This window comes from Nicotiana sylvestris, chromosome 10 (assembly GCF_000393655.2).
Source record: "Nicotiana sylvestris chromosome 10, ASM39365v2, whole genome shotgun sequence".
Taxonomy (NCBI): domain Eukaryota; kingdom Viridiplantae; phylum Streptophyta; class Magnoliopsida; order Solanales; family Solanaceae; genus Nicotiana; species Nicotiana sylvestris.
Window position 1 is genome coordinate 10,380,691 of NC_091066.1, and position 24,504 is coordinate 10,405,194.

Genomic DNA, 24,504 nt, shown 5'->3' on the forward strand with positions numbered 1-24,504 from the left:
ACATCATATCGACTCAAGTGTTGTCATTGCACCTCCTCTTTGTGGGTTCTGCTTGAACGTGACGACGAAGAAAGCGTTGCTCTGAGATAAATCTTATGTACTGTCATCACATGTATTGTCCATGCTAGTTTCAGATACATTATAAGAATTGGTGTCAAAGATGACATGTAACTTATCAAAGTTCCCAATGTGTTTGTCCTCCACGTATTTGACATCAATATTTGGCTAAGAAGCACATAAAAAGTACAAAGTTTAGGTTGCTAATATAATGATAATAATAAACCGTTGCGAAACTTTCATTAGTAATGAGCATTTTTTCAAACACAAATTTATACTCGTAAAGAAAAACAAAGAGTAGTTATTTTTTGATTTGTTGAAGTAAAGTAACACTCCAAATATAATCTGATGCTCTAAACTAAAGTCATTACATTGAGCTTCAACAAAAAAAATATCAACTGACATTTAAATCCTTTACAATAACGTAGCTAGCTAATAGATCTCTAGTCATTGTAACAGATTCAAGGTCCATAATATTATAAGGTATTTCTGAGAATGATCTACAACTTCGTGGCCGGGGAACAGTGATCTTGGCCGAATACACCGAGTTCACCGGTAATTTCAGTAGCATTGCCTCGCAATGCCTTAAAAATTTACCTGCATCAAATAATAGGTTCACCTACAACTGCGATGCCACACTTTTAATTTCCTCACCGAGAATGGATTTAGTCAATTTCCTTTATTTCCATATATTGACGTTGCATTTTATAATAAAAGCATTTCTTTCCTGCTCCTCAATAACAGTTTTACAATTGGTACCTAAACTCTATTTCCATGACTCATACTCAGACATGTTAAAAAATAACAATATCTTCCCACTTTAATGAGTATCCTGCAAAATAGCAATTTGTAGACTAAAGTGTTTACTATTCCTGAACATGACTGAGGTACTTTGACTATTTAAGAAAAGGTAAAAAAATTCACCTTCGCAATTTGTGTGATGAACTCTACCAAGAAAGATGGAACTTTTCGCAAGGATGTTCAAAAGTGTGGATGAAATTAATTAAAAGACCCATTGCTCTAAATGAAGATGTAATCTGCATAGATAAATTGAATGACATCAGTAACCAAAACCTTATGTGAATCAGCACTTGGCCTTGAAAATAGACTCTATATACAAAAAAAAAAGATAATGATGTAAATTAAGTGAGGGACAATGCGAGGAAGATGTTGCAATACCATAAGTAATAAGTATAGGTGAAACAAAGTAAACTCGATTGTACTTCTGACAAATACATCAGCATACACAGTGCAAAGGCAACCCAACATATAAACCTTATTGCACGTAAGCTGACTCTTTGAACTCAAGAGATACATATACTATATAGAAGAATCATCCCTCGAGATATTATGAGAAAAAATCATGAAAACTCCATGAAACATACAGCCAAAAACCTCAGCAAAACATAACCCAAAACATCAATTTCTAGCAGTAAAAACGCAGCAGTTTGAGGAGCAAAGAAATTGTTCCTTTTCATAGCCTTCTTCTTCCACCTTAAACCCACACAAACCAGCTATAAACTGTTGGACTTTAAACCATTGGGCTTTAAAAGAGAAGAAGTGTGAATTGGAAATGGAGGGAAATAAATTGGAGGGAAAATGAAAATTTGAAGAAGTGAACTTTTGTCTTGCACTTTGTCCCTCATTGGTGAGGGAAAATCACATTTATGTGCTTATATATAGATTCACTTCTTAAAGCTCTTAAAAGGAGTTGAAGAGAATGAACCCTCGCGCCGTCGTCGTCGCTCGCTCGGCTCGGCTTCGGCTTTGGATTTGGATTTGGATTTGTCAAATGATCGAAGGTGTGTAGACTTGTTAAGTCTCTTTATGGATTAAAACAAGCACCCAAACAATGGCATGCGAAATTTGACCAAACAATATTGTCAAATGGTTTTAAGTTTAATGAATGTGATAAGTGTGTTTACATTAAGAACGTTCAAAATCATGTAGTCATTGTTTGCTTATATGTTGATGATATGCTAATAATGAGCAAAGACATTGCCGACATTCAAGCTACTAAGCGTATGCTTGCTAGTAAGTTTGATATGAAAGACTTAGGAGTTGCCGATGTAATTCTAGGAATTAAAATCCAGAGGACTCCTCAAGGTCTAGCTTTGTCTCAATCACATTACGTGAAAATGGTACTTGAAAAATTCAAACACTTGGAATTTAGAAGTGCAAGGACTCCAATTGACTTAAACCATCATCTTATGAAGAATAAAGGCGAAAGTACGTCTCAATTGGAGTATGCTCGTGTGTTGGGAAGTCTAATGTACATCATGAACTGTACACGACCCGATATAGCTTGTGCAATAAGTAAACTTAGTCGATTCACAAGTAATCCCAACAAGCATCACTGGGTGGCTATGAAACGAGTTCTGGGATATTTGGAGTATACCCAAGACTACGCTTTGCACTACAATAAATATCCTGCGGTTATTGAAGGATATAGTGATGCTAATTGGATAACCGGCTCATCAGAAACAAAGTCCACAAGTGGATACGTGTTTACTGTTGGTGGAGGAGCAGTATCTTGGAAGTCTTCCAAACAGACATGTATCGCTCGCTCTACAATGGAATCAGAGTTTATAGCATTGGATAAAGCCGGTGAAGAAGCTGAATGGCTTCGGAATTTTTTAGAAGACATTCCGTTCTGGCCAAAACCTTTGGCTCCTATTTGCATACATTGCGATAGTGAGGCTGCAATAGGACGGGCAGGGAGCGTTATGTATAACGGAAAGTCTCGTCATATACGACGAAGACATAATACCGTTAGACAACTACTTTCTAGTGGAATTATCACTATTGATTATGTAAGATCAAAGGATAATGTTGCGGATCCACTTACAAAAGGCTTAACTAGAGAGGGAGTTGAGAAATCATCTAAGGGAATGGGACTATGGCCGAGGACAAGTCAACATGGCGGTAACTCTACCTAAAATTTTGGATGTTCCGAGATCTAGGTTCAAGGAGCTCAAACAAAGTTGTGATTGACCGGTTCAACATTGTCAAAACAAAATCTTTGGTCCATTCTCGTGATGAAGACAATGTTCAGTAACAAGGATAGAACTTTACACGTTCTTTAATGATTACCTAAGTTTGATGAGGTATTTATCAAATAATGTCAATCTAAAGGATTACACGTTTAGGAATCACCTATGTAAGTGAGAAGAAGAAGCCGCTTCAATGAGAATTCTGTAAGGCCAATTCTCTACGCACTTATGAAACCAGGCGGTGTTCATGGCTAAAACGAACACAACAATGAGAACCAAAAGACGGTTAAGGGTTGGTTGTGTGACATATGGCTGTCTAGGTATACACTAAAAGTTCGACGGTTCAAAGATATCAAATCTACCGATTGACCGAGTATATCCGACATATGTTCACTACGGAAAGTTCAAAGGGAAACCTACTTATCCAGATGCAATTAATCCTTACTTCCAAATCACATAGCTTTCATCAATGATCTTTCTTGATACAGCCATTCCCATTCATGTGGGGGATTGTTGGACTTTAAGCTATTGGGCTTTAAAAGAGAAGAAGTGTGAATTGGAAATGGAGGGAAATAAAATGGAGGGAAAATGAAAATTTGAAGAAGTGAACTTTTGTCTTGCACTTTGTCCCTCATTAGTGAGGGACAATCACATTTCTGTGCTTATATATAGATTCACTTCTTAAAGCTCTTAAAAGGAGTTGAAGAGAATGAACCCTCGCGCCGTCGTCGTCGCTCGCTCGGCTCGGCTCGGATTCGGCTTCGGATTTGGATTTGGATAATGATCGATCGATAAGATTATTTTTGGACAAAATTTATTTAATTATTTAATAATTAATTAAATGCCAAATCACTGCTGAACGTTCAAAGGGCCTCACTGGCCGCGGTTCTGCCGCGACCGCGGTAGAATCGCGGCAGTCAGATTCAGAGAAGCTCTCTGGCCGCGGTTCGGCCGCGATCGCGGTAGAACCGCGGCATGCCGCGTATTTTCTGAAAAGGCACCTTTCCAGACACCTCTTCTGATATTTGCCTATAAATTCTGAGGCAAGGCTGCATCTTCCACATACGAAAAAAGACTCTAGAACTTCTTTCTTTCTGAATATATTGCATCCTAATTCGCAGTCTCTCTCTCTCAAATTCGTAAGTGTGATTTTGCTCCGTTCTTTGAGTTCGTTGGTATCCTGCAGTTTGTATTGCCACTGTTGCAGGAAGGTTTATTCCATTTTATCCTGGGAGGATTTAATCCATTACCTTGGCAACGTGTGAGGGGGTTAAAATTCCTTAAGGACGCACAAGAAAATTGTGGACTCGGAATATTTCTGATTCTTTACTATTTTATATATTTCTTTATTCTTCTAACAGTTTCCTGAATTTTGTTTTAACTCAGTCACATTCACATAAACTTCACCTTTGAACAACCCCAAAATACTCCAAAAATCTGCGAAAATCAGTAGCAAACAGTCCAAAACGCTGCGAATTTCTCACCCAAAAATAGTCGGAAAATTACAGCTGAAACCTGCTACCGAAATTGCTCAAAAACAGTCCAGAAATCTGGACCAAGAACAGTCAAAACTTAGCGAAAAATGGCCATAAGATCTGCCGCAAAACTCACCCCAAAACATCACTCAAAACAGCCCCCGTAACTTCTGAAAATCAGCCAAGAACGCAGCTTAAATTCTTCCAAAACGCAGTAGAAAAACGACCTGCAAATATCCATGAAAGTGCACCTAAATCCAGCCCCAAAACAGCTGCGAAAAAAGTCCAAAACGTTGCTACTTCCAGCTTAAAAATAAAAATACCAAAACTAAATACATAATGACACAGGTAATTACTTTCGTTGATATGAAAATAACAATATTTGATACACAGGTAATTACTTATGCAACAGCATAACTCCCCATCCTTATTCTCTATGGGATGCCAGAGCAAGCTATCGTCTATATTTTTTTACAGCATTTTGTTAATGCTGCAGCTAATCTTCAATATACTACTTTTAACAATTAAAAAGGACATAAAAGCACATGTATTGAATCGCGAAGTAGCGACACAGAGAATAACACCTTTTTTCGCTCAATTCAATGTCGCATAACGTAATATTCAAAAATTAAATATAGAAAATAGAGAAATGGACCTTTGAGAAACTGGGCTTGGGATTTCCTTGAAGGACCACCATCATTAAACGACATCACTCCACCTGGCAAAATAAGGTTTGTGAATGAAAAAGACGACGCGAATTAAAATTGGAATGTTAGTTATGTTTTAGAAACAGAAGAGGGAAAACATCTAGCTATCTTATAATGAGGATATGGTATCATAAGTACACACACAAGGTAGATATGCAATCACCTTTGAAAGTTGACATTGAACATCATCTCCAGTACTAATGCCAAATTTGAAGCAGTGGCCAAGCTTAACCTCCAGTGACAATCCCCTCTTTCAAATCGACATTACAAAACTAGAAAATGCAAAAAAAATAAGAAAATGAAAATAAATTGCATTAACTTAATCGTTCCGAATAGAATATTGTAAAATCCAACTTATAATCTGTTGCAATTAACATAACTGAACAGGAAAGGGAAAAAGAAAAAATTCGTACATGACATTCTGTGCTTCTTCACAAATGCGATGTAAGAAGTCCCGTTAATCCATGTTATGGAAAATCCTGATAGATTTGTATTTGCAACATTTTATGAAATGTTAATTTATATATAGAATAGAGAAATAGAGAAAGATATAAGAAAAGAACAGAAAAGTAAAGCGTACCTATTACATGTTTCAGATATCTTATCAACAGCTATTGTCGCACTTGGTTAATGAAGCTCAGTAACAAAAGTAGTACTTAAACCTCAAAAAAGACACTGATTATCTTTCTAGTGTCAAACTAAATTTCGAAAAACTTCTTTAAATACAACATTTGTATCTTTAGTAGTTATTTGCCCATTGTCATCACAAACCAAAATTTTTAATCCCTTTCTGCTTGTCACCCAAGAAAGAGCAACATATAGTTGTCCATGTATAAAAACTGGTTTTTTCAATAAACCCACGTGAGACAATGATTGTCCTTGACTTTTATTGATTGTCATGGCAAAAGAAACAATAATTAGAAATTGTCTTCGCTGGAAATTAAATGGAATTCTAGCATCAGATGGAGTCAATGTCATTCTTGGAATAAACACTTTATGTCCGACCATTTGTCCTGCTAACACCTTGGCTTCAATAACTTGATTTCCAAATTTAGTTGTGATCAACCTTGTTCCATTACATAATCCTACTGACTGATCAATATTTCTTAATAACATTACTGGAATACCAACCTTTAGAGTAAGAGCATGATTTGGAACTCCAGAACATTTAATTGTATTTAAGAATTCAGGAGTGTGTACATGTTCCAGTGTTGAATAAGTATTGTCAGAGCTGCAGATTGTATCGGAACTCAAATATGATTTCTCAGAACTTTGATTAAGAGAAATCATATATTCGTTGATTGATTCCACTATATCAATAGTTGGAGTAACAATGGCTCTTTGCTGGAGGTATCCTATATCATTGCAACGATTGTTGAAATCCAGATATGTACTTTCTACAATTGCAGATGTTGGATCAACAGATTGTTTTATCAAAATATCATCTGGTATTTGGACTTTTTCATTGCCCTTAACAGAAGTATCGACTATACCATCGCCAATTGCCAAAATCCAATCTGAAAAAACTCTCAACTCATCTAGATGTGTCCTTATTTTATTACCTTGTAATCTCATATTCTTTGTTAACTTTAAGAGTTGACAGTGAGGCCACAAATAAGAAGAATTGAGAGAAGAATTAACAATATCTTGTCTACTACCTTTTGGAATGACAGGTAATATTTGTCTGAAGTCACCACCAAGAACAATTGTTTTACCTCCAAATGGTCGGTGTAAATTGGATGCATCTTTAAACCTAAGAATATCTCTTAAAGTTTTATCAAGAGTTTCAAAACAATATCTATGCATCATAGGTGCCTCATCCCAAATAATCAACTTTGCCTTAATAATTAAATTTGCTAAAGGAGTACCTTGCTTGATATTACATGTTGAATCTTCAGTTACATTTAGAGGAATCACAAATCTTGAATGAGTTGTTCGACCACCTGGTAACAACAAAGATGCAATCCCGCTAGATGCAACAGTTAATACAATATCTCCTCTAGATCTTATGGCAGAAGATAGAGTTCTCCAAATAAAAGTCTTGCATGTTCCTCCAAAACCATATAAAAAGAAAAATCCACCTTTGTCTTCATTCACATCTCTTATTATTTTTTTCATAAACTGACTTTTGCTCATCTGTCAAATTCTTTACTAATTGTTGATGTTCCTCTGCCAAATGCGTTTATTATAATGCAATTCATCCCGTATTAATCTGTTGCTGTTGTCAACTTCTTCCGTATTATAAACAGGCCTTGGCATTGTTGGAAAATCCTGGAAACTTCTTCCACAACCTTTCAAAAAAATTTCAAGCTTTTCCAAACAACGATTTTTCAATTCTTCATCTGTTAGGTCAGCTTCTGAAATAACATTAAAATATAAAATAATTAAATACAATGAAATTATAAAGTCTAGTTTAGCCACGTGAAATTAATAATAAGATTAACGAAAAAGTATAGTGTTAAATAGTAGTTTACATTAATTTAATGCACATTTAACGCACATAGAATTTGAAGTAATAATATAGTCCAAACCATGTGGTTCATTTTATTTTTAAAAATTACTAATACTGTGAAGATGCATTTTATTATTCGTAATGTATCAAAAAAATAATTTTGCTATCCAAAAAAATTAATTGCAATATTTTTAATTAAAATAAAGAATGCATAAGAGAGATTATAGGCTTTCCCGAAGCTTTAGGGCATTAAATACAATGCATTAATTTTCTATTAGTATTTATTTCTGGAAAGTGCATTAATTACTATCAATATTATTCCTATGATCTAAACACAATACTATAGTAAAAAGACAACATAACAAAATATTGTTTAACGAACATTAAGTTGTTGAGTGAATTTTGTATGAAGTTGAAAAACAAAAAAGAAGAAAGAAATGAACAATCAGATTAATATGAATGAAGTAATTAAAAAGAAAATTAATTAATAAAATTAAGCAAATCGGCCATCCTTCATAAGTATCATACCATAACTCGAAATTGTAAGCATTAAATAAGTACCTGGGTGATCCAATATTCTTCTTTCTTCATGAAGGATATCTTCTGATAGTAAATGACATGTTGCTTGCCAAACACTTTTTGGACATGACATTGAATTTGATAAAAGTAGCATAGCAAATAATTGTCTAAGATATGATGTCATTCTCCAATTACTTGCTTCCATTATAGCATCTACATATTCCTTGTCATCATCTAATAAACCCGGAGCATAACATGCATCTCTAAAAGTCCCATGATCACAACCGTTATTTTTTTTAAATCCTCATAGCTCTTTGGACCTTTAATGACATCCAACAACAATCCAAGGTAATATTGCTCGCCAGAGCCAGGTGGAACAAAGAATATTCTCCCAATAGAAAATGCAGATGTTCTTCTTTTTTCCCATCTTTTTAGGTTTTGTTTCCACACAAACTTTAGAGGTAATTCTGCATAAATCAATTCTCTTGCTTTAGGAAATGTCTTATTAGCTTCAAACCAGCTTAAAAACATAGATTCCTTAACGGTTGGTCTATTGACAACTGCATCAATTGGATCATCATCCGAAAATATCACCGTCTGATTATTTGGTAGGTGAAAAGATAGCCTTTATACAGGTGGTTCTCTATGGTGTATTGGGAATTTAAAAATTCTCCAAGCATCTTCACAAGGTGATATGTATCGGCAATCACAATACATATTTATTTCATCAACGACCCTCGAGTCTTCATTATTTACACTTTGAGAAAAAGTTGCGGTGACACGATCATTACTTTTATTAACATACTTAAATAAGTACTTAATGGATCGTGATTGATTACACCACTCCACGTTAATATGTGCACAATACTTCAATAATAAAAATCTATTGTGTGGTACAACATATCTATTATCCAACTCAATACCTACTCTCTTTGCAGTTCTACCATCATCCCTTCTTCTATAAATTGGATACCCATCTTCATCAATTGTGGTTGATGACACAAATTTTTTTGGAAAATGCTTTGTGCATCTACCATTTTGCATGCACGGAGAAGATTTTCTAGCAGTACCACAAGGACCATGCATCATGAAATTTGTAACAGCATAATAATAATAAGGATCTACTTTTTTATCTGGTAATTCTGCTGAAATTATTCCATCAATATTTTTGTCATTTGGTATTTATTCAAAAGAAAAAGCAAGATGTGTGCATGAGGCAAGCCTCGTTTTTGGAATCCAACTATATAAATCACTGAAGAATAAAGATGTAATTAGATTATTAAGTTTATATATTAATTATTTTTAGTATTAGCATATAATAAAATTAATGTGCAAACATAATAATTTTGTAGAACATAAAAACTGTACCTGCTTTTACTTCTCCAAAAACTTTATTGTCTCGTAGATCATTTATCATGCGATCCAGCTTGATTTTGAAAACCCTTGTTAAAATGTCGGAACGATCTTTTGGAGATAATCCCCTACTCTCCACAAATCTAGTAATCTCTGGCCATTTTGGGTTGCAAGTAAAAGTGATGAACAGATCAGGGTACCCCGCCCATTTGCAACTTATCATAGCATATTGATAATTTTGCAACATGTAACGTGCACCTCCCGTAAAGCTGGAAGAAAGTATAACTCTTTGTCATTGAGAAGAAGGTTCTATGTCGCCATGTAAAACAACATCTTGTAACCTTTTATAAAAGTGTGCTCTCAATTGTTTTTGATGAAGCCTAATGAACCTCAATCGAGAAGATTCCATCATTGTATAACCATTTACCAATAATTACTGAAATAATCTTCTACCTGATACAATTGTTGGATCTTCATCCTTCCATTCTTGAATTTTATATGATAAGTACTCACGCGTGCTAACATATTTCCTTCCACCGGTTGAATCATCAATATCATTTAAAGGAATATCTTCTCTGTATCCATCTTCACCATACGGAAATAGTAATGGATATTGCAAACCTAAGTATGATACATTTAATTCATTTATCCTTCGTAGTTGTCCAGATTGACTTTCAACTATGATATCTCTGTCAGACCTTCTTTGTTCAAAATCTCCAACAATCAAGGCAGCTACCTCTGAAACTGTTGGTAAATTGTATCTTCTTCCATCAGAGCCTCTTTTCCCAATCAATCTAAGTCTAACATTTGAGGTTCCATCCGTTTAAAATTGATCTCTTACCATTCTAAATGACTTTGCAAGAACATTGTTGTCATCAAGCATTTGCTTCAACTCATTGACAATTTCAGCATGAAGTTGATTGTTCATTTCACCACGGCTGTAAAGAAAAATATTGAATTCAACAAACAATTTATATCTTATAAAAAATATAATTTTAAAATATTTTGAGTAAGCAATTGTCTATGCTAACCAGATAGCATGAATTCTATTTTCTACCTCATTTTCTGTATCATAAATATACAATTGTGCAAATTTTGGAGAAGATCCCTCCAAAGGCAATAAGCTTCCAATCTAATGATAATTTTGCCCAGACAATCTGAATGTTCTAGGTCCCTTTGTTTTGTTGATAGAGAAATCCACATTTCCTCCCATTGATGTGAATGCAAATATAGAATTATATGTTCGAATGTTCTCTCTGAAATGTTTGCTTTTTGCACCTTCATGAAATTAAGTTAGGTTAAAGAAGATATATATATATATATATATATATATATATATATATATATATATATATATATATATATATATATATATATATATATATATATGCAAAAATTATAGTGTCATTATTTTAATGAAATGAATTTATCTATTAACCTGATCCAAACAATAAATTCTTCAAAATCGAAGGAGGCTCCTTTGGATTTGGTAGCTTGATTTTTCCCGACCACAACACAAAGTGAAAACTGGTTTTTTTATTTTTATACTTCTTGTCAACTCTTTCCTCAAACCAGAAATATGCCCCACAATATTCACATTCATAATTGGCATCTCCAATATCCCAGTATTCTGGTTTTATGAGAGTAAAATAAAGAGATAAATTTAAAGTACTTATTATATAGAAAATAAAAGTATGTTGTATATGTAACTTTAAATTACGTCATACTTATACCTTCATTGGTCATCAAGCTCTCTACTTCATCATCTAAAAATAATAATAATTAGTGCTTAAAATTTGAAATTTAATATATGTGGAACTGTTAAAACATTTTAACATTATCGACCATTAATGAGTTATATGTGAATACCTTCAAAAACACCGTCATCTTCATTTTCATCATGAATTTGTACGTTGGATTGCATATGACCTTGATGAAAAAATTAAAAATTAGTAAACTTGTATGTATGAGTATGAGTTGTGGTGAGTTCAATGACATACCTGGTATATCAGCATCAATATTGTCATCTTCAAATTCTAAACATAAATATTAATTGTTAGCCTTTTTTCAATTTCATATTGAAGAAAAAGTATATTGCAAAACTGAATTTGAAATTATAGGGGTGCTTTTAAAATAATGAAAATTGCAAAAGTATAACCCAAAAAAAATAACTCATAGAAGTAGAATTGTAAAATAACAAACATGGTGTACTTGAGAAAATAAAGAGAAGCAAATAAATGGAAGCAAATTAAAGTTTAGTTTTTTTAAATACTTCTGTTGCCCAAGTTTCGCATATAAGTTATATGTGTATAAATTAAAAACTTCATTATTTATGCGGACATGTATATAGGGGCACAAAAAATTGACTTCCTCAAATTTCAAAAATAAGTTAAATAAATTAAGCATAAATATTTACCTTGAAATAATGGTATCTTATTTAAATCAGGTAGAAGGTGTTCTTTCTGCAAATTTGAACTCGACAAACCATATCGCAAATTATGCTCCTGCATTGATTTTGGATATTGTGCTTGAGAATAAGACGATGAAACTTGTCCACAACTCTTTATTGGGGTACTACTAAATCGAGGAAAATTTAGACGATTTGTTATGTCCGTTAATAATTGTTTTGTTTTCCCTTTTTGAGAAGCATTCCCTATGATAGTAGTATCAACCAATTCTGTAAACCATAAAAAAAAAAAAAACTAATTGTTAGAAGTGGAAAAGGATAGGAAAACTATCAAACCAATTTGTATATACTAAATTGTATGTAAACCAAGTTAACATGTAGCATTTGTTTTTCATGTTAGTCAAGATAAAGTTTAAGTTTATTGCAATATTGATCTTGAAAAAATAATTCTATAGCTGGGTTTAGCTACAAAAATAACTATTGACTTTTGTGTTTTAACAGTTTCACCGTCACTTTGAACCTCATTCCATTAAGTTAAACTAAAGGTAGTACCTTAGTAACCTTATGGAATTAAAGATGGTCAAGAGTATATATAGATGTCAAATACAAAGCGACTCCCATCAATAAGGGTTAACTTTGGCTAAAAACTCACATTACAAACATGAATTAAATCTTACTTCGCCTCTAATTAGTCATACTTCTAATGAAAATGTAAACCGCCTATCAAACAATATGTTAAATTAGATGGCTAACAAATCTTCATTTTAAAAGTATTCTAAATATTAAGGCTAATCAACCAAAGAAATATTTTTTAAAAAAAATAAACATCGCAAAAAAGAAGATAAATCGCTTAACAAAAATTTCAAAAGTAGAACGACAAAAAGCAAAATTCATACAAAATAATAATTCTATATTTATAACAAATATGTTTTACTTATAATAAAATAAACAAAAGCAAATAATGGCAGAACATTAAGCTTTTAATATATAAATTATTCTACTGGCCAGTCCATTACGCATATGAGATAAAAGTATATAAGTTAAAAAAAAAATTATTGTTGTTATTTTCCGGAATAGCAGTACGGAAGTTTGACTTCCTAAAATTTTCATTTAAGATATAACAAAATTTACACAAATATTTACCTTGCAATAATGGTAGCTCATTTAAATCCGGTAAAAGATGATCGCTTTGCAATTTTGAAGGCGAAAAATCATATCGCAAATGTTGTTGTTGCGTTGAATTTGGATATTATTGTTGAGATTGAGATGATGAAACTTGTTCACAGATTTTTATGAGTGCACTACATAATTGAGGGGAATTCAGACGATTTGTTATGTCCGTTAATGATTGTTCTGTTTTTTCTTTTTCAATAGCATTCCGTCTGATAGTAGTAGAATGGACAAAGTCTGTAAACCATAAAATAAAAAAAGGTAACTGGTATAAGTGGAAAAAGGTAAGGAATCTATCAAAACCAATATAATTAAATAATTTATCAAATCTTTAAGGACAATAACCATCATTAAAGGTTAGTATATAAGATTTGATATGCTGAATTGAAAAAATAAAGCTGTAAAAGTTAGGAGTGACTGCCAACTGAAATGTCCAAAATTCATAGAATCCAAAACTATGACCAACGATAACTTTTACCAGCTTGGCAAACTGTTCAGAAAACATATTTAAAGGTTAGTATATAAGATTTGATATGCTGATTAGAATTGTGATTTTTCTCTACTTGCAACTGAGTAAAGCAGGTATAAAAGTGACTAATAAAGCCGATAAACCTGTACGACTAATCATTAAAAGTACCTAAAAATTACAAATGCTCTAAATTTTAAAAAATGCATAAGATGTATGGGATGGGTAAACATATAAAAAATGATAAAACATATGACATAATATATCTTAAATTTATGCAATGATATATCAAATAATGCATTCAGAAGAAAGACGATATACAACATAATAGAGACTAATATGGTGTACGGATCAGAAAGTTCTTACAATATATAAAACACATATTTTTTATACTTATACTTAAATTTCAGCATCTAATGCATCTATGAAACTGAACAAATAGTAGAACAAAAAGATTTAGTAAAACACCGAATTTGCGTCAAATTATTTAAAGAACTGCAATATTATTGTTACGCGGTGCCTTCCTGATGTTCTTTGGAAGGGCAACGTAAGGCTAGGCAACCGATGTCAGTGCGGTTGCTGTCCGCCAATGAGGTTCCCTCCGCATGCTAGACTAGATTGTCGGTGTCGTGCGGGAAAACCAATATCACGAGAAATTGTGGAAGCTGAGAGAGAATTGGGTTTTGAATAATGATGATGATTTTATTGATGAATGAAAGTTGATTACAAAAGATGTGGTGTCGAGGGGGAGAGACACCAGTACAGAAAATTGGTTGCTTGAAAATGTTTGATTGTTTGATCCCCCTAATAATGCTTAAAAAAAATAAACCAAAGTTACATGACTTGCCCTAATAAAGCTGTAGAAGCACACTAAATGAAAATAATGTAAACTAGCCTATAATTACAATGAAAAGGACTTAGTTTATTACAATTTAGAAACAAGTCTGATGGCAGCAACTTTGTCTTGCGGGTCAGGGTCTGCGCGCGCGGTGCTGTTAGTGCGTGCGACACTTGTTGTGCTTGCCTGAGGCTGGGCGCTGGTGCTTGGCATCAGGGTCTGTGCATGAGGCGCTGCTGGAATGGGCCTGCAGCTGGGCGCTGGCGAGGCATCAGGATCTGCTCGCGCAACATTGTCAGTGCGCACGACGCTGTTGTCATTGGCCAGCCGCTGGGCGCTGGCGAGAGGCATCGGTGGGGCGACAGAGGCGCATATGCGCTTGTCACTTGGCGTAGCCAATACCACGGGGCCGACCATGGTGCTAGGCATTGTGAGGATTGTTAAGCCGCCATGGGGCGCGGCCAAGGGGTCATGGGGCGTGTCTAGAAAGCACTCAAAATTCTCCCCCACCTGAGTTGGCGCCGTCCTCGGAGCCTTATCATGATGATGATGACGATGATGATGATTCTGGTGGTTGTTGGTTGGGAGGTCTGCGCCCCTCTATTCTTTGAGCTTGTTGTTGTAGCGATGCAATGATTTCATGCGGCTGACATGGAAGACTGGATGGATCTTCCACCAGGATGGAGTTTTCACCTGGTATGTGGACTTCCCAATGCGTTTTTCAATGGGCAGGGGCCCGATGTATTTTTGTTGCAAGCGAGGGTCATGGGTCCTATCTACAAACAAGTATTGTTTTGGGACGCATAACATTACTTTGTCCCCTGTTTGATGTTGGGCAAAGCAAAGATTTTGTTCGGTGAACCTTTTTGCCCGCTCTTGGGCTTTGACGAGATAGGTCCGCAGTATCCCCATGTTGCGCTCCCATTTGCTTAAGAGCTTCACCCAATGCTTTTGTGATCCGGTTGCAAAGTTGCGGAGATATTCCTTCAGCATGTCATCGAACCGGTCTGTCTGGCCATCCGATGGTGGATGGGTGTCTGAGTTGTGACTCAATATTGACCCAAAGCACCTGAAGAGATGGGTCCAAAAGTTGCTAGTGAAGCGTGAGTCGCGCCTACTAACAATGTCTTTGGGCAGGCCCCAATGTTTGACAATGTGCGAGAAGAAGAGTCGAGCTGTATCTTCTGCTGAGATGTTTTGTGGGCTGCTATGAAAGTTGCATAGTTTGAAAACTGATCTATGACAACCAAGATGGATGCAAGGTTACCGACTTGGGGCAATCCCGTGATGAATCTGAGGGAAACACTTTCCCAAGGTCTTTGTGGGACATGTAATGGCTGCAAGGGTCCCATCTATGATGAGTGATCCGACTTGTCCTTGTGGCATGGCTGACAAGTCTTCACACGCTGAGGAGCATCACCAGTCTTTTGAGGTCGATGACATGATGGCTGATTGTTGTTGCGAAGGGTAGCCGGAACCAGGGGTTCATGTCTGTTGGCTTCCTTCTCCAACTGCATAGCCGAGATGTTTCCAGCGGCCGTCTTTATGGGAACGCATGGTATGGTGCAGGGCTTGGCCCCCTTTTCTCCCAACATCAGGAGCATGTTGGCATATGGTGTTGATTTGCCTCATGAACTCCAAACCCACTATGATGTCGAAGTCATCTATGATTGCTATGCGCAGGTCGATGCTTCCTTTGTATGGGCCAAGTTTCACTGGGACATTTGTAGCTGTTCCACCCAATGTCTGGGGTGGCGAGTTGATAGCCTTAACATGGCCCTTTCTCTTTTGCACAACTAGACCCAGGCGCTCTACCTGAGTTGAAGCCAAGTAGTTGTGGGTAGCACCCATGTCTATCAATGCGTGAATGGGCTTGCCATTCACTTTCAATTCGTCGAACATTAGGGTTCTCACTTGCTTAGGAGGCCTCTCATCCATATTTTCCTTCCCTTTCTTGGTAATTGAGTCTGATATTTTCTTAGGAGGACATGCACTGGTCCCCACTAAGGCATGTGGGATAGAGCCAACAATTGCATTGAAGGCGCCTACCTGGTCCGATTCTAAAATGTCTGATGCATCTGACTCATCCTCGGCAGTTTGATGAGCATTGATCTTGATGTTTGGGCATTCATTGTTCCAATGTACCCTGCCGCAATGACGGCATTCTGAGGGAGGCTATCTCCCTTAATTGTTGTTGATGGATGCAACACTGTTGCTGCTGGAGGGAGGAGTCTTAGTTTTGGATACACTCCGATCTCCCCCACTTTTGCTTGGGCCACCATTGTTGGGATGGTTCCCGTTGAATCCCCCTCGGACAGGTAATCGCTGCCAACTCGATGCTACACTAAGGTAGGAAGAGCGGGTCGCAATAGCTTTTACCTGATATGAGGGTCGGGATCGATTTCCTCAGGGAGCTAGTAGTAGAGTTGGATTGTCTGTCTAGCCTGGAGATGTGTTTGTACTCCTAATGTCACTTCAAACATTTTTGGGTTTTCAAATTATAACTATTTTTATAAAACTATTGATTAACACTAAATTATGCTACGAGAATATTTCTAAGTTGTATCTAATGGGAAGAAGGGCACTAGGGTCGTGACACTACCTAGGTGGCTAATTGACAGGTAGATGTTACTAAGGTTCGATTGACATAATTGCGGCTTATGCTATAACCATTGCACAATTTTACCCACTCTCACACCTCTCAGTAGAGAGAGTGATTTTGCCCAATTGACTCTCGAGAGACCAAATGGGTAGGCAAATTAGACCAAGCACCTAGAGTTCAAGTAGGGTAATTACTCTCTCGAGGTTTAACCTGTTAATTGGGACTATCATTTCTCATGAGTCAATCCCAATTCCTTGTTGGGTCAATTTTGGGGTCATAGACTCTCTTTCTCAAGTAGAGTTAAACCCACAAAGCTTGAATTAGTGTTTACAACCACCAATTCTAGATTAAAATATAAAATCAACCCAAATAGAAAACACCCATAGTCAATCTAACACTAGATGGCAATACCCATCAATTACCCACACTAGGGTTGAGCCACAACCCTAGCTAATGGGTTTAGCTACTCATGCTAGACAAAGAAATTGAAAAAATAGATGAAGAACTAAACATATTAATTAATTACTAAAATTAAACTACAAGAATCTATCGTAAATGTAAAGCAAAAGTGCTAAAAATGGCTATAAATATCGTTCTCAGGAGCGCAGCTCATGTCTGAATACAAAAGATGACCAAAAAATGGTAAACTGTTCTATTTATACTAGGCTGGAAAAACTGGACAAAAATACCCCTGCATGGTCAGTGCGGGCCGCACTAAATGGACCGCGGCTGCACTGGGCTCTTTGACTTTGACTTTTGCTTCTCTGAACTTGGATTCCGCGGACCGCATAGAATGGACCGCGGCCGCGGAAGGAGCTGGCACGGTCCGCGCAATCACGACCGCGGACCGTATGGCATTGGCTTTGCAAACTTTCATCTCTCTGAATCTCATGACCGCGGACCATACAAAAGAGTAGTGCGGCCGCGGAGCCTTCACCGCGGACTGCTAGATGTGTACCGCGGCCGCGTTGCCTCTAGCCTGGTTTACCAACTCTCTGAACCACCTAGTGCGGCCTCATTCAACTTTGCGCGGTCCGCACTAGGCCTTCTTTCCTTAGATTTCTTGGTCTTTGATACTTGAGCAGGTTTCACTCCTTTTTTAGCAGATCTTTGACATTTTGTCACTTTATCGATCAAACCTGCAATCAAGCACAACTTGTGAGCCTTTTAGGGCTATTTTGTAACAATATATGATCAAAGCATAGGCAAGTAGGAGCATAAAATATGTTAAAATCCTAACTTATCAACTCCCCCAAACTTAAAACTTTGCTTATCCTCAAGCAAACAAAATAAGACCAACCCCTTAAAGGAAAATCCAAGTAATTCCAGCTGTCCTAAAGTAACCTCAACAAGCATCAATTGGGACTAACAATTGCCCTCAATACGAATGGATCATTAACAAAATTTAAACTTTGAAAAACTATGGATCAAGTGTGACACAAGAGCATCAAGAATTGACTCATTACATCAAAGAACTCTCTCAATTACTTTGGTCGTTGTGGAACCCAAACTCACACATCCTCAACTCTCCCTAAGCAAACCTCACCTTTTAGAGTATAAGCACACAAACCAAGGTTAATGGGAATTCACTTGTCTCTCTCAAGGAAAGGTCACAAGTCCGGCTCTAAGTACCATATGCTTGACCCTCATGTAAGTATCCACTAATGCGAGCGTCATCCAACTCAAGATCATATAGGGTTTTTGTGGAGTCAATGTGAAGGCTTTTTGTTCGGGGTAGGAAAAGTTATTGGTCTATATAGGTTCCATCTTCCCTTAAGCACTTCTTTTGATTCATTTTGGCACAATTCTCTTTGATTCTTTGAGTATTTCACTTCTTTTCAAGGGGTTAGAGAGACACATTGTCACTCTTTCTTATGAAATTCAAAGCAATTCTTCTTTTTCTACTTTTTTCCACATCTTTTTCACTTTTGTTTTTCTTGAATCCCATTTTATTCTTTGCACATTGGGCTTTCTTTTTGTCTTTTTCTTTTCTTTCTTTTTCATCACCTTCCTTTTCTTTTGCTTTTGTACCTTTTACCACTTTGTTTCCTTTCTTGTATCTCCCCCCAAACTTAGACTTTTGCCATTACTCAAGGGACGATTTGAGTACCAAGAGAGGGTATAATTTAGAACAGGAATAGGCTTGTAGCATTGGTTCTTGAAAGAAAAAGGTTTAAGGCTCAAAAGGGTTAGCTAGGGATTATATCCTTGGTAGGCTATGAAATTGTTCGACTATTATTTGGATCAAGGAGAGCCTATAATCACTTCTCAAGTCGAATTTCACTCAAAATTTTGCCTCAACAAACATTCAGGACAAGTTCTAGACCATTGGCTCGGGACTTGGACTCACAATTCGATTTTTCACCACACACACTCAAGGATTGCCAAAGACATAGAGTCGGGGGCCCACAATAACCTTAGACACGATTGAGCACACAATAGTCCCGAAAGACCACATGATGTTTGTTTGGTCAAAACAAGAGTCTCAAGGTCACTACTTTCACCATCCTAAACACAACCACTTGTCTTCGACCATGCGATCAACGGCAAATGTGTTCCAAGTGAAGCTTTGCTTGAGGTAGCCTTAACTATAAACTACTAAAAACAAAAGAAAAATAAAAAACGGACTCAAACCCTTAAAAAGGTTGTCACGTCATCCATCATCGGGAAGAGCCACCCGGTTCGCACAATACTTCACCCTTGGAAAAAACCGTGGCATTAAGAAAACCAAGGGCTTATTGAAAGCGCCAAAAATGAAACAAAAACGCTGCGAGCCTATCTACTAAGCTAAAAATGAAAAATTTGTATGAAAATAGAAAACAAAATGAATATTTACAATAGGGGATTAGAATATACAACGGGGGATGAATATATACAAAAATGTAACTTTATATACAGACCAAAGAGAAGATAAAAAGTGCGATAAAAGTAACTAAATGTAAAGTTATATACAGACCAAATAGAAAATCAACAAAAACATAAACAAAGTCAATTAATATATACAATCATTTGAATAAAAAGTAGGGAGCACCCCCACAAATGAAAGCTAGCATTGTCCCCAATGCCAACTAAACAAATAAGCATCAAAAATCAAAATGAAAGGATGTAGGTACTCCCTAAGCCTCGTCTGTATGCATGGGAACATGAGTGGTCCCCAGGTCCTCTGTATGTACGGGAACCTCAGACTGGTTCCCGGTCTCCTGCTGCTCAACTGCTGGGACTGGGGCCTGGACCTGTACGGGCTGAATATCTAGAGCAACTTGTGGCTGACTGGAGGAGACCTCCTATGGGTCTGCCCACCGGATGACCGCCTCGTCTGCACTAGGGAGCTTCCTCTTCTTCCTAGGAAGCCTCTGAGTCTGCTCCTGCTGTGGCTCTGCTACTGGGGCTGGATCCCCGAATAATAAGTCAAGAGGCATCTGGTCTGCCATCAGCTTGTCCACATCTACTCTTAGCTCTTTCACCGACTCCTTGGAAGCCCTTGTCTTTCGCAGCTTCTTGTGCTCCCTGGCAAGCTCCTTCAGGGCCTTGCCATGTGAATCTACTGCCTTAGCCAAGGCACCCTGAGTACTGATGATCTTTTCCTGGTTCTCCTGGATCTTCTTCAATGTATCCTCAATAGCATGTGGAAACTGTGCTGGCTGCGGTGCCGACTAAGCCGCAATGGTAAAAGTCAAGATGGACAACTTGGATAACGCAACTGACATCCAGTTGTTCAAGCTATGAAGTGTCTGGATCAGCTGGTGGGTAGTGATAGGATGGGCCCGGGAAGATGGAATCCCCGAACCAACTGAAGTAGAGGGACCAGCAGTAGTGGAAGGTCTGGGAGGCATGTCAGCGATTGTGGAAACAGGCTCAGTGGAGGGCTCTACCGCAACCAGCTCTTCAGACTGGCCGATTGGAGCAGAAGTAGGTGGCTTGTAATTTTTGTCCTTGGGGTTGTTTGACCCCTTCAGACTGTACCATGAAAACGGAGCCACAGGTTTGACCTTGATGTCAAAAGGTCTCTTCTCCACTTTCAGGTCCCTAAAATACATAGTGAGGGTGCTGGGAAAAGGGTAGTTCCAATCATGCTCAACCCCCACTGCGAAATGACGCGGGACATCACATTGCCCACGTTGATAGGGTATCCCGCCATAATAGATGCAAAGAACAGCCCGGGCAAGCGGAATAGTCTGATCATGGGTAGTGGGATCGAGCCGACTGCACACAAAAGTCAACCATCCCCTAGCCTCAAAGTTAAAAGTCCTCCGAAGTATTTTGACCCCTGCTTGCAACCACTCTAGAACCGTACCCGGGACTGCCAGGTATGAGGCTAACCACGGACGAACCTCCTCGCCCATTGCTAACTTTTCATTGTAAAGGGACTCATCTTCTTCTTTGAACCCCAGGTATTCATTTAGTGCCTTCCCATTAAATACCACATTTTTGTTTCGCACTTTGGTCACTTTAGTGCCCTTCAAGATGTGGGCCACATTGCTATAAAATTCCTTGACCATGTGCTCATTCGCCTTCACACAATTATCTTTGAAGTGCTCCCAACCCATTTGAGCTAGAAACTGTCTATGTACATTGGGGTGTAGGGGTAGAAGGTCTTTGTAAATGAAGCTCCTCTCAAGAATCAACTTTCGTGTCGGCCACCATTCCCTGAACTTGTGGAACGCCACCTAGCTGACGAATCTATCTTCCCAAACAACGGGATTTTTAGTTCGGTCAACAACCCCAACTTGAGGCACACCACCCCCAAGTAACTCCCCATCTCCCTCATCACCTCTAGCACCCTCTCCAGATATTGACGTTGTGGGAGATGTAGAGTATTCATCCCCACTACCTGTCGCTGAGCCCTCAGACGACCCAGAAGAAGTGTTGATTGAAGCTCGATCATCGGGGGAAGAGGGATGAGTGGCTCTATGTATGGATTTCTCTGGATACGGGATGTATAGTGGGACTGAATCTGAAGAGATCTCCCGGGAGGGCTCGTACTCACTCCCCGAGTAGTCAATGGCTATGTCGGCCGCTTTGATTGCTTTCCTCATATCCTTTATGTTTTTTTTCTAGCCTGGGGAGTGAGTTTTACCATCCTTTGCTTCCATACCTGGGAGGAATTACCTCGGCCGGGTTGTTTCGAGCCTTTGCCTCTTTGTTTAACCATTGCCTGCAAGCATAAACATCTAGCTTTGTTAGTATCAACACAGACAGTGAAATGAATTGCAGAACAGAAGATCAAAAGTTGCAGAACATATTGCAGAAACAGTGTTCTCCGGCCCGCACAAAAAGGAGTGTGGCCGCATTGGGTGCACCACGGACCGCACAAAGCCACCGCGGTCCGCATTGGGGTAAGGTATAGAAAACTACTCCTTTGAATCTACCCACCGCGGTCCGCACAAAGTGGGATCGCGGCCGCGGTGGGCCAGCGCGGACCGCATAAAGTGCAATGCGTCCGCACTGGGCATAGGTTCAATTTCAGTCACTTGGGCACCACAGTCAATGCAAAATGGTAATGCGTACCGCGTCAGGGCACCGAGGACTGCACAAAGGCGATCGCGGGCCGTGGAGAGTATTTTGCACAGGCACTAAGTTAGGGTTTAAGTTTTTTCTATTTTTGTTCAATTTTTACACCTAACTTGTCCCTACTCAATTGCCCAATCACTAAGCATATTCAGCACACAAACCCAACATTTAAAACTACCTTACGCTAACAGTTAAATAAAGACTACGAGAAGAAAAAGAAGCTAAGAATACTGGGCATGAAAATAAAAGGCAAATATAAAATTAATCAATGAAATATGGATGAAATGTTACCAGATTGTGGAGATGGAATGCAACTAATCAATGCAAACAAGAATTACAATCAAATGAGAGTGTGAACAGTGTTTTTAGGTTTCTGAGTGTTAAGAGTTCGAAAAGGGTAAAGGGTGACCCTTGGGGTCTATTTATAGAGAAGCAATGGGACCCATCCTTACCTACCAGTGCGGCCGCACAAAACCGACTTCGGACCGGACTGGGTTTCTTCACTTGAAGCTTGAGAAGGCAACCTCCGCGGACCGCACAAAAGCAGACCGCGGCCGCAGAGGTCCACCGCGGACTGCAGTAAATGGAATACGACCGCGGTGGCAAACTTCAGAGAGCACCACTTTTGACCATCACCAGTGCGGACTGCACAAAGTGTAATGCGGCCGCACTAGCAAACTTCAGAGACTGTTCAACTTTTTTCAAACTATTTTGCACTGCATCAACTCAATCCTTGCAACATCTAACAATCAGTTAGCTCAAAAACCAAACCTACACTACCAAGAAAAACACAGAAAACAACAAAAAGAAAAAGACATGGGTTGCCTCCCAAGCAGCGCCTGATTTAACGTCGTGCCACGACGCATGTTACCAGCACATCACTTTAGATGGAGAAGTGCCACCACGTGGATATCATCAAATTTCCCAAGATAAAGCTTGACCCGATGTCCATTGACTCTGAATACTTCACCATTCGCGTTTCTTAGATCAAGAGCACCAAATGGGGTCACGAACACAACTTTAAAAGGCCCACTGCACTTTGACTTGAGCTTACCCAGAAACAGACATAACCGGGAATTGAACAAGAGAACCATATCTCCAACCTTGAACTCCTTGCCCCAAGCATATTTGTCATGAAGGTACTTCATTTTGTCCTTGTACAAGGATGAGCTGGAGTAGGCATGGAATCTAAACTTATCGAGCTCATTAAGTTGTTCAACCCGAAGATTTGCTGCAACATCACATTCTAAGTTCAACTTCCTCAAAGCCCACATGGCCTTGTGCTCTAATTCCACCGGAAGATGGCAAGCTTTCCCAAACACCAACCGATACGGAGACATACCAATCGGAGTTTTGTAAGCCGTTCGATAAGCCCAAAGAGCGTCATCAAACTTTTTTGACCAATCGGTCATATTAGCATTGACAGTTTTAGACAAGATACTCTTAATTTCTCTGTTGAAGACTTCCACTTGGCCACTAGCTTGAGGATGATAGGGGGTAGAAACCTTATGATTGACACCGTACTTGGAAAGAAACGTGTCGAAAGCCTTGTTGCAAAAGTGAGAACTCCCATCACTAATGATAGCACGAGGAGTGCCAAACCTTGTGAAGATACTCTTTTTCAAAAATGCCACAACACTCCGGGCTTCATTATTGGGCAAAGCCAAGGATTCAACCCACTTTGGGACATAGTCCACAGCCACGAGAATGTAAGTGTTCCTACAAGATCTCACAAAAGGACCCATGAAATCGATGCCCCAAACATCAAAAATATCCACTTCGAGAATTGTATTGAGGGGAATCTCATCCCTTTTAGAAATTCCGTCGGCTCTTTGGCATTCATCACATCTCTTAACCACATCACCCGCATCTTTAAACAAGGTAGGCCAATAAAATCCGCAACTAAGCACTTTAGAAGCCGTTCTCATCCCGCCATGATGGCAACCATAGGGAG

The 24,504-nt window shown here is 38.1% G+C and overlaps 1 protein-coding gene across 6 annotated transcripts; it reads right to left on the reverse strand.

The window, feature by feature from the left end:
* Positions 1-415: 415 nt before the first annotated feature.
* On the reverse strand, positions 416-10,816 carry LOC104228085 (uncharacterized). Of its 6 annotated transcripts, none has more exons than XM_070160449.1 (10): positions 10,614-10,816; positions 9,572-10,494; positions 8,246-8,670; positions 5,813-7,589; positions 5,646-5,711; positions 5,396-5,504; positions 5,181-5,243; positions 4,662-4,752; positions 982-1,094; positions 416-889 (listed from the first exon to the last, which is right to left on the reverse strand). In XM_070160449.1, exon 4 carries the CDS (start codon positions 7,366-7,368, stop codon positions 5,926-5,928), a length of 1,443 nt encoding a protein of 480 aa, XP_070016550.1. In that variant the 5' UTR covers positions 7,369-7,589; positions 8,246-8,670; positions 9,572-10,494; positions 10,614-10,816; the 3' UTR covers positions 416-889; positions 982-1,094; positions 4,662-4,752; positions 5,181-5,243; positions 5,396-5,504; positions 5,646-5,711; positions 5,813-5,925. The 6 variants fall into 6 exon arrangements, with proteins under 6 accessions (XP_070016550.1, XP_070016548.1, XP_070016549.1 ...); XM_070160447.1 differs by having other exon boundaries at positions 4,662-4,797; XM_070160448.1 differs by lacking the exon at positions 4,662-4,752 and having other exon boundaries at positions 416-654.
* Between the last annotated feature and the right edge of the window lie 13,688 nt (positions 10,817-24,504).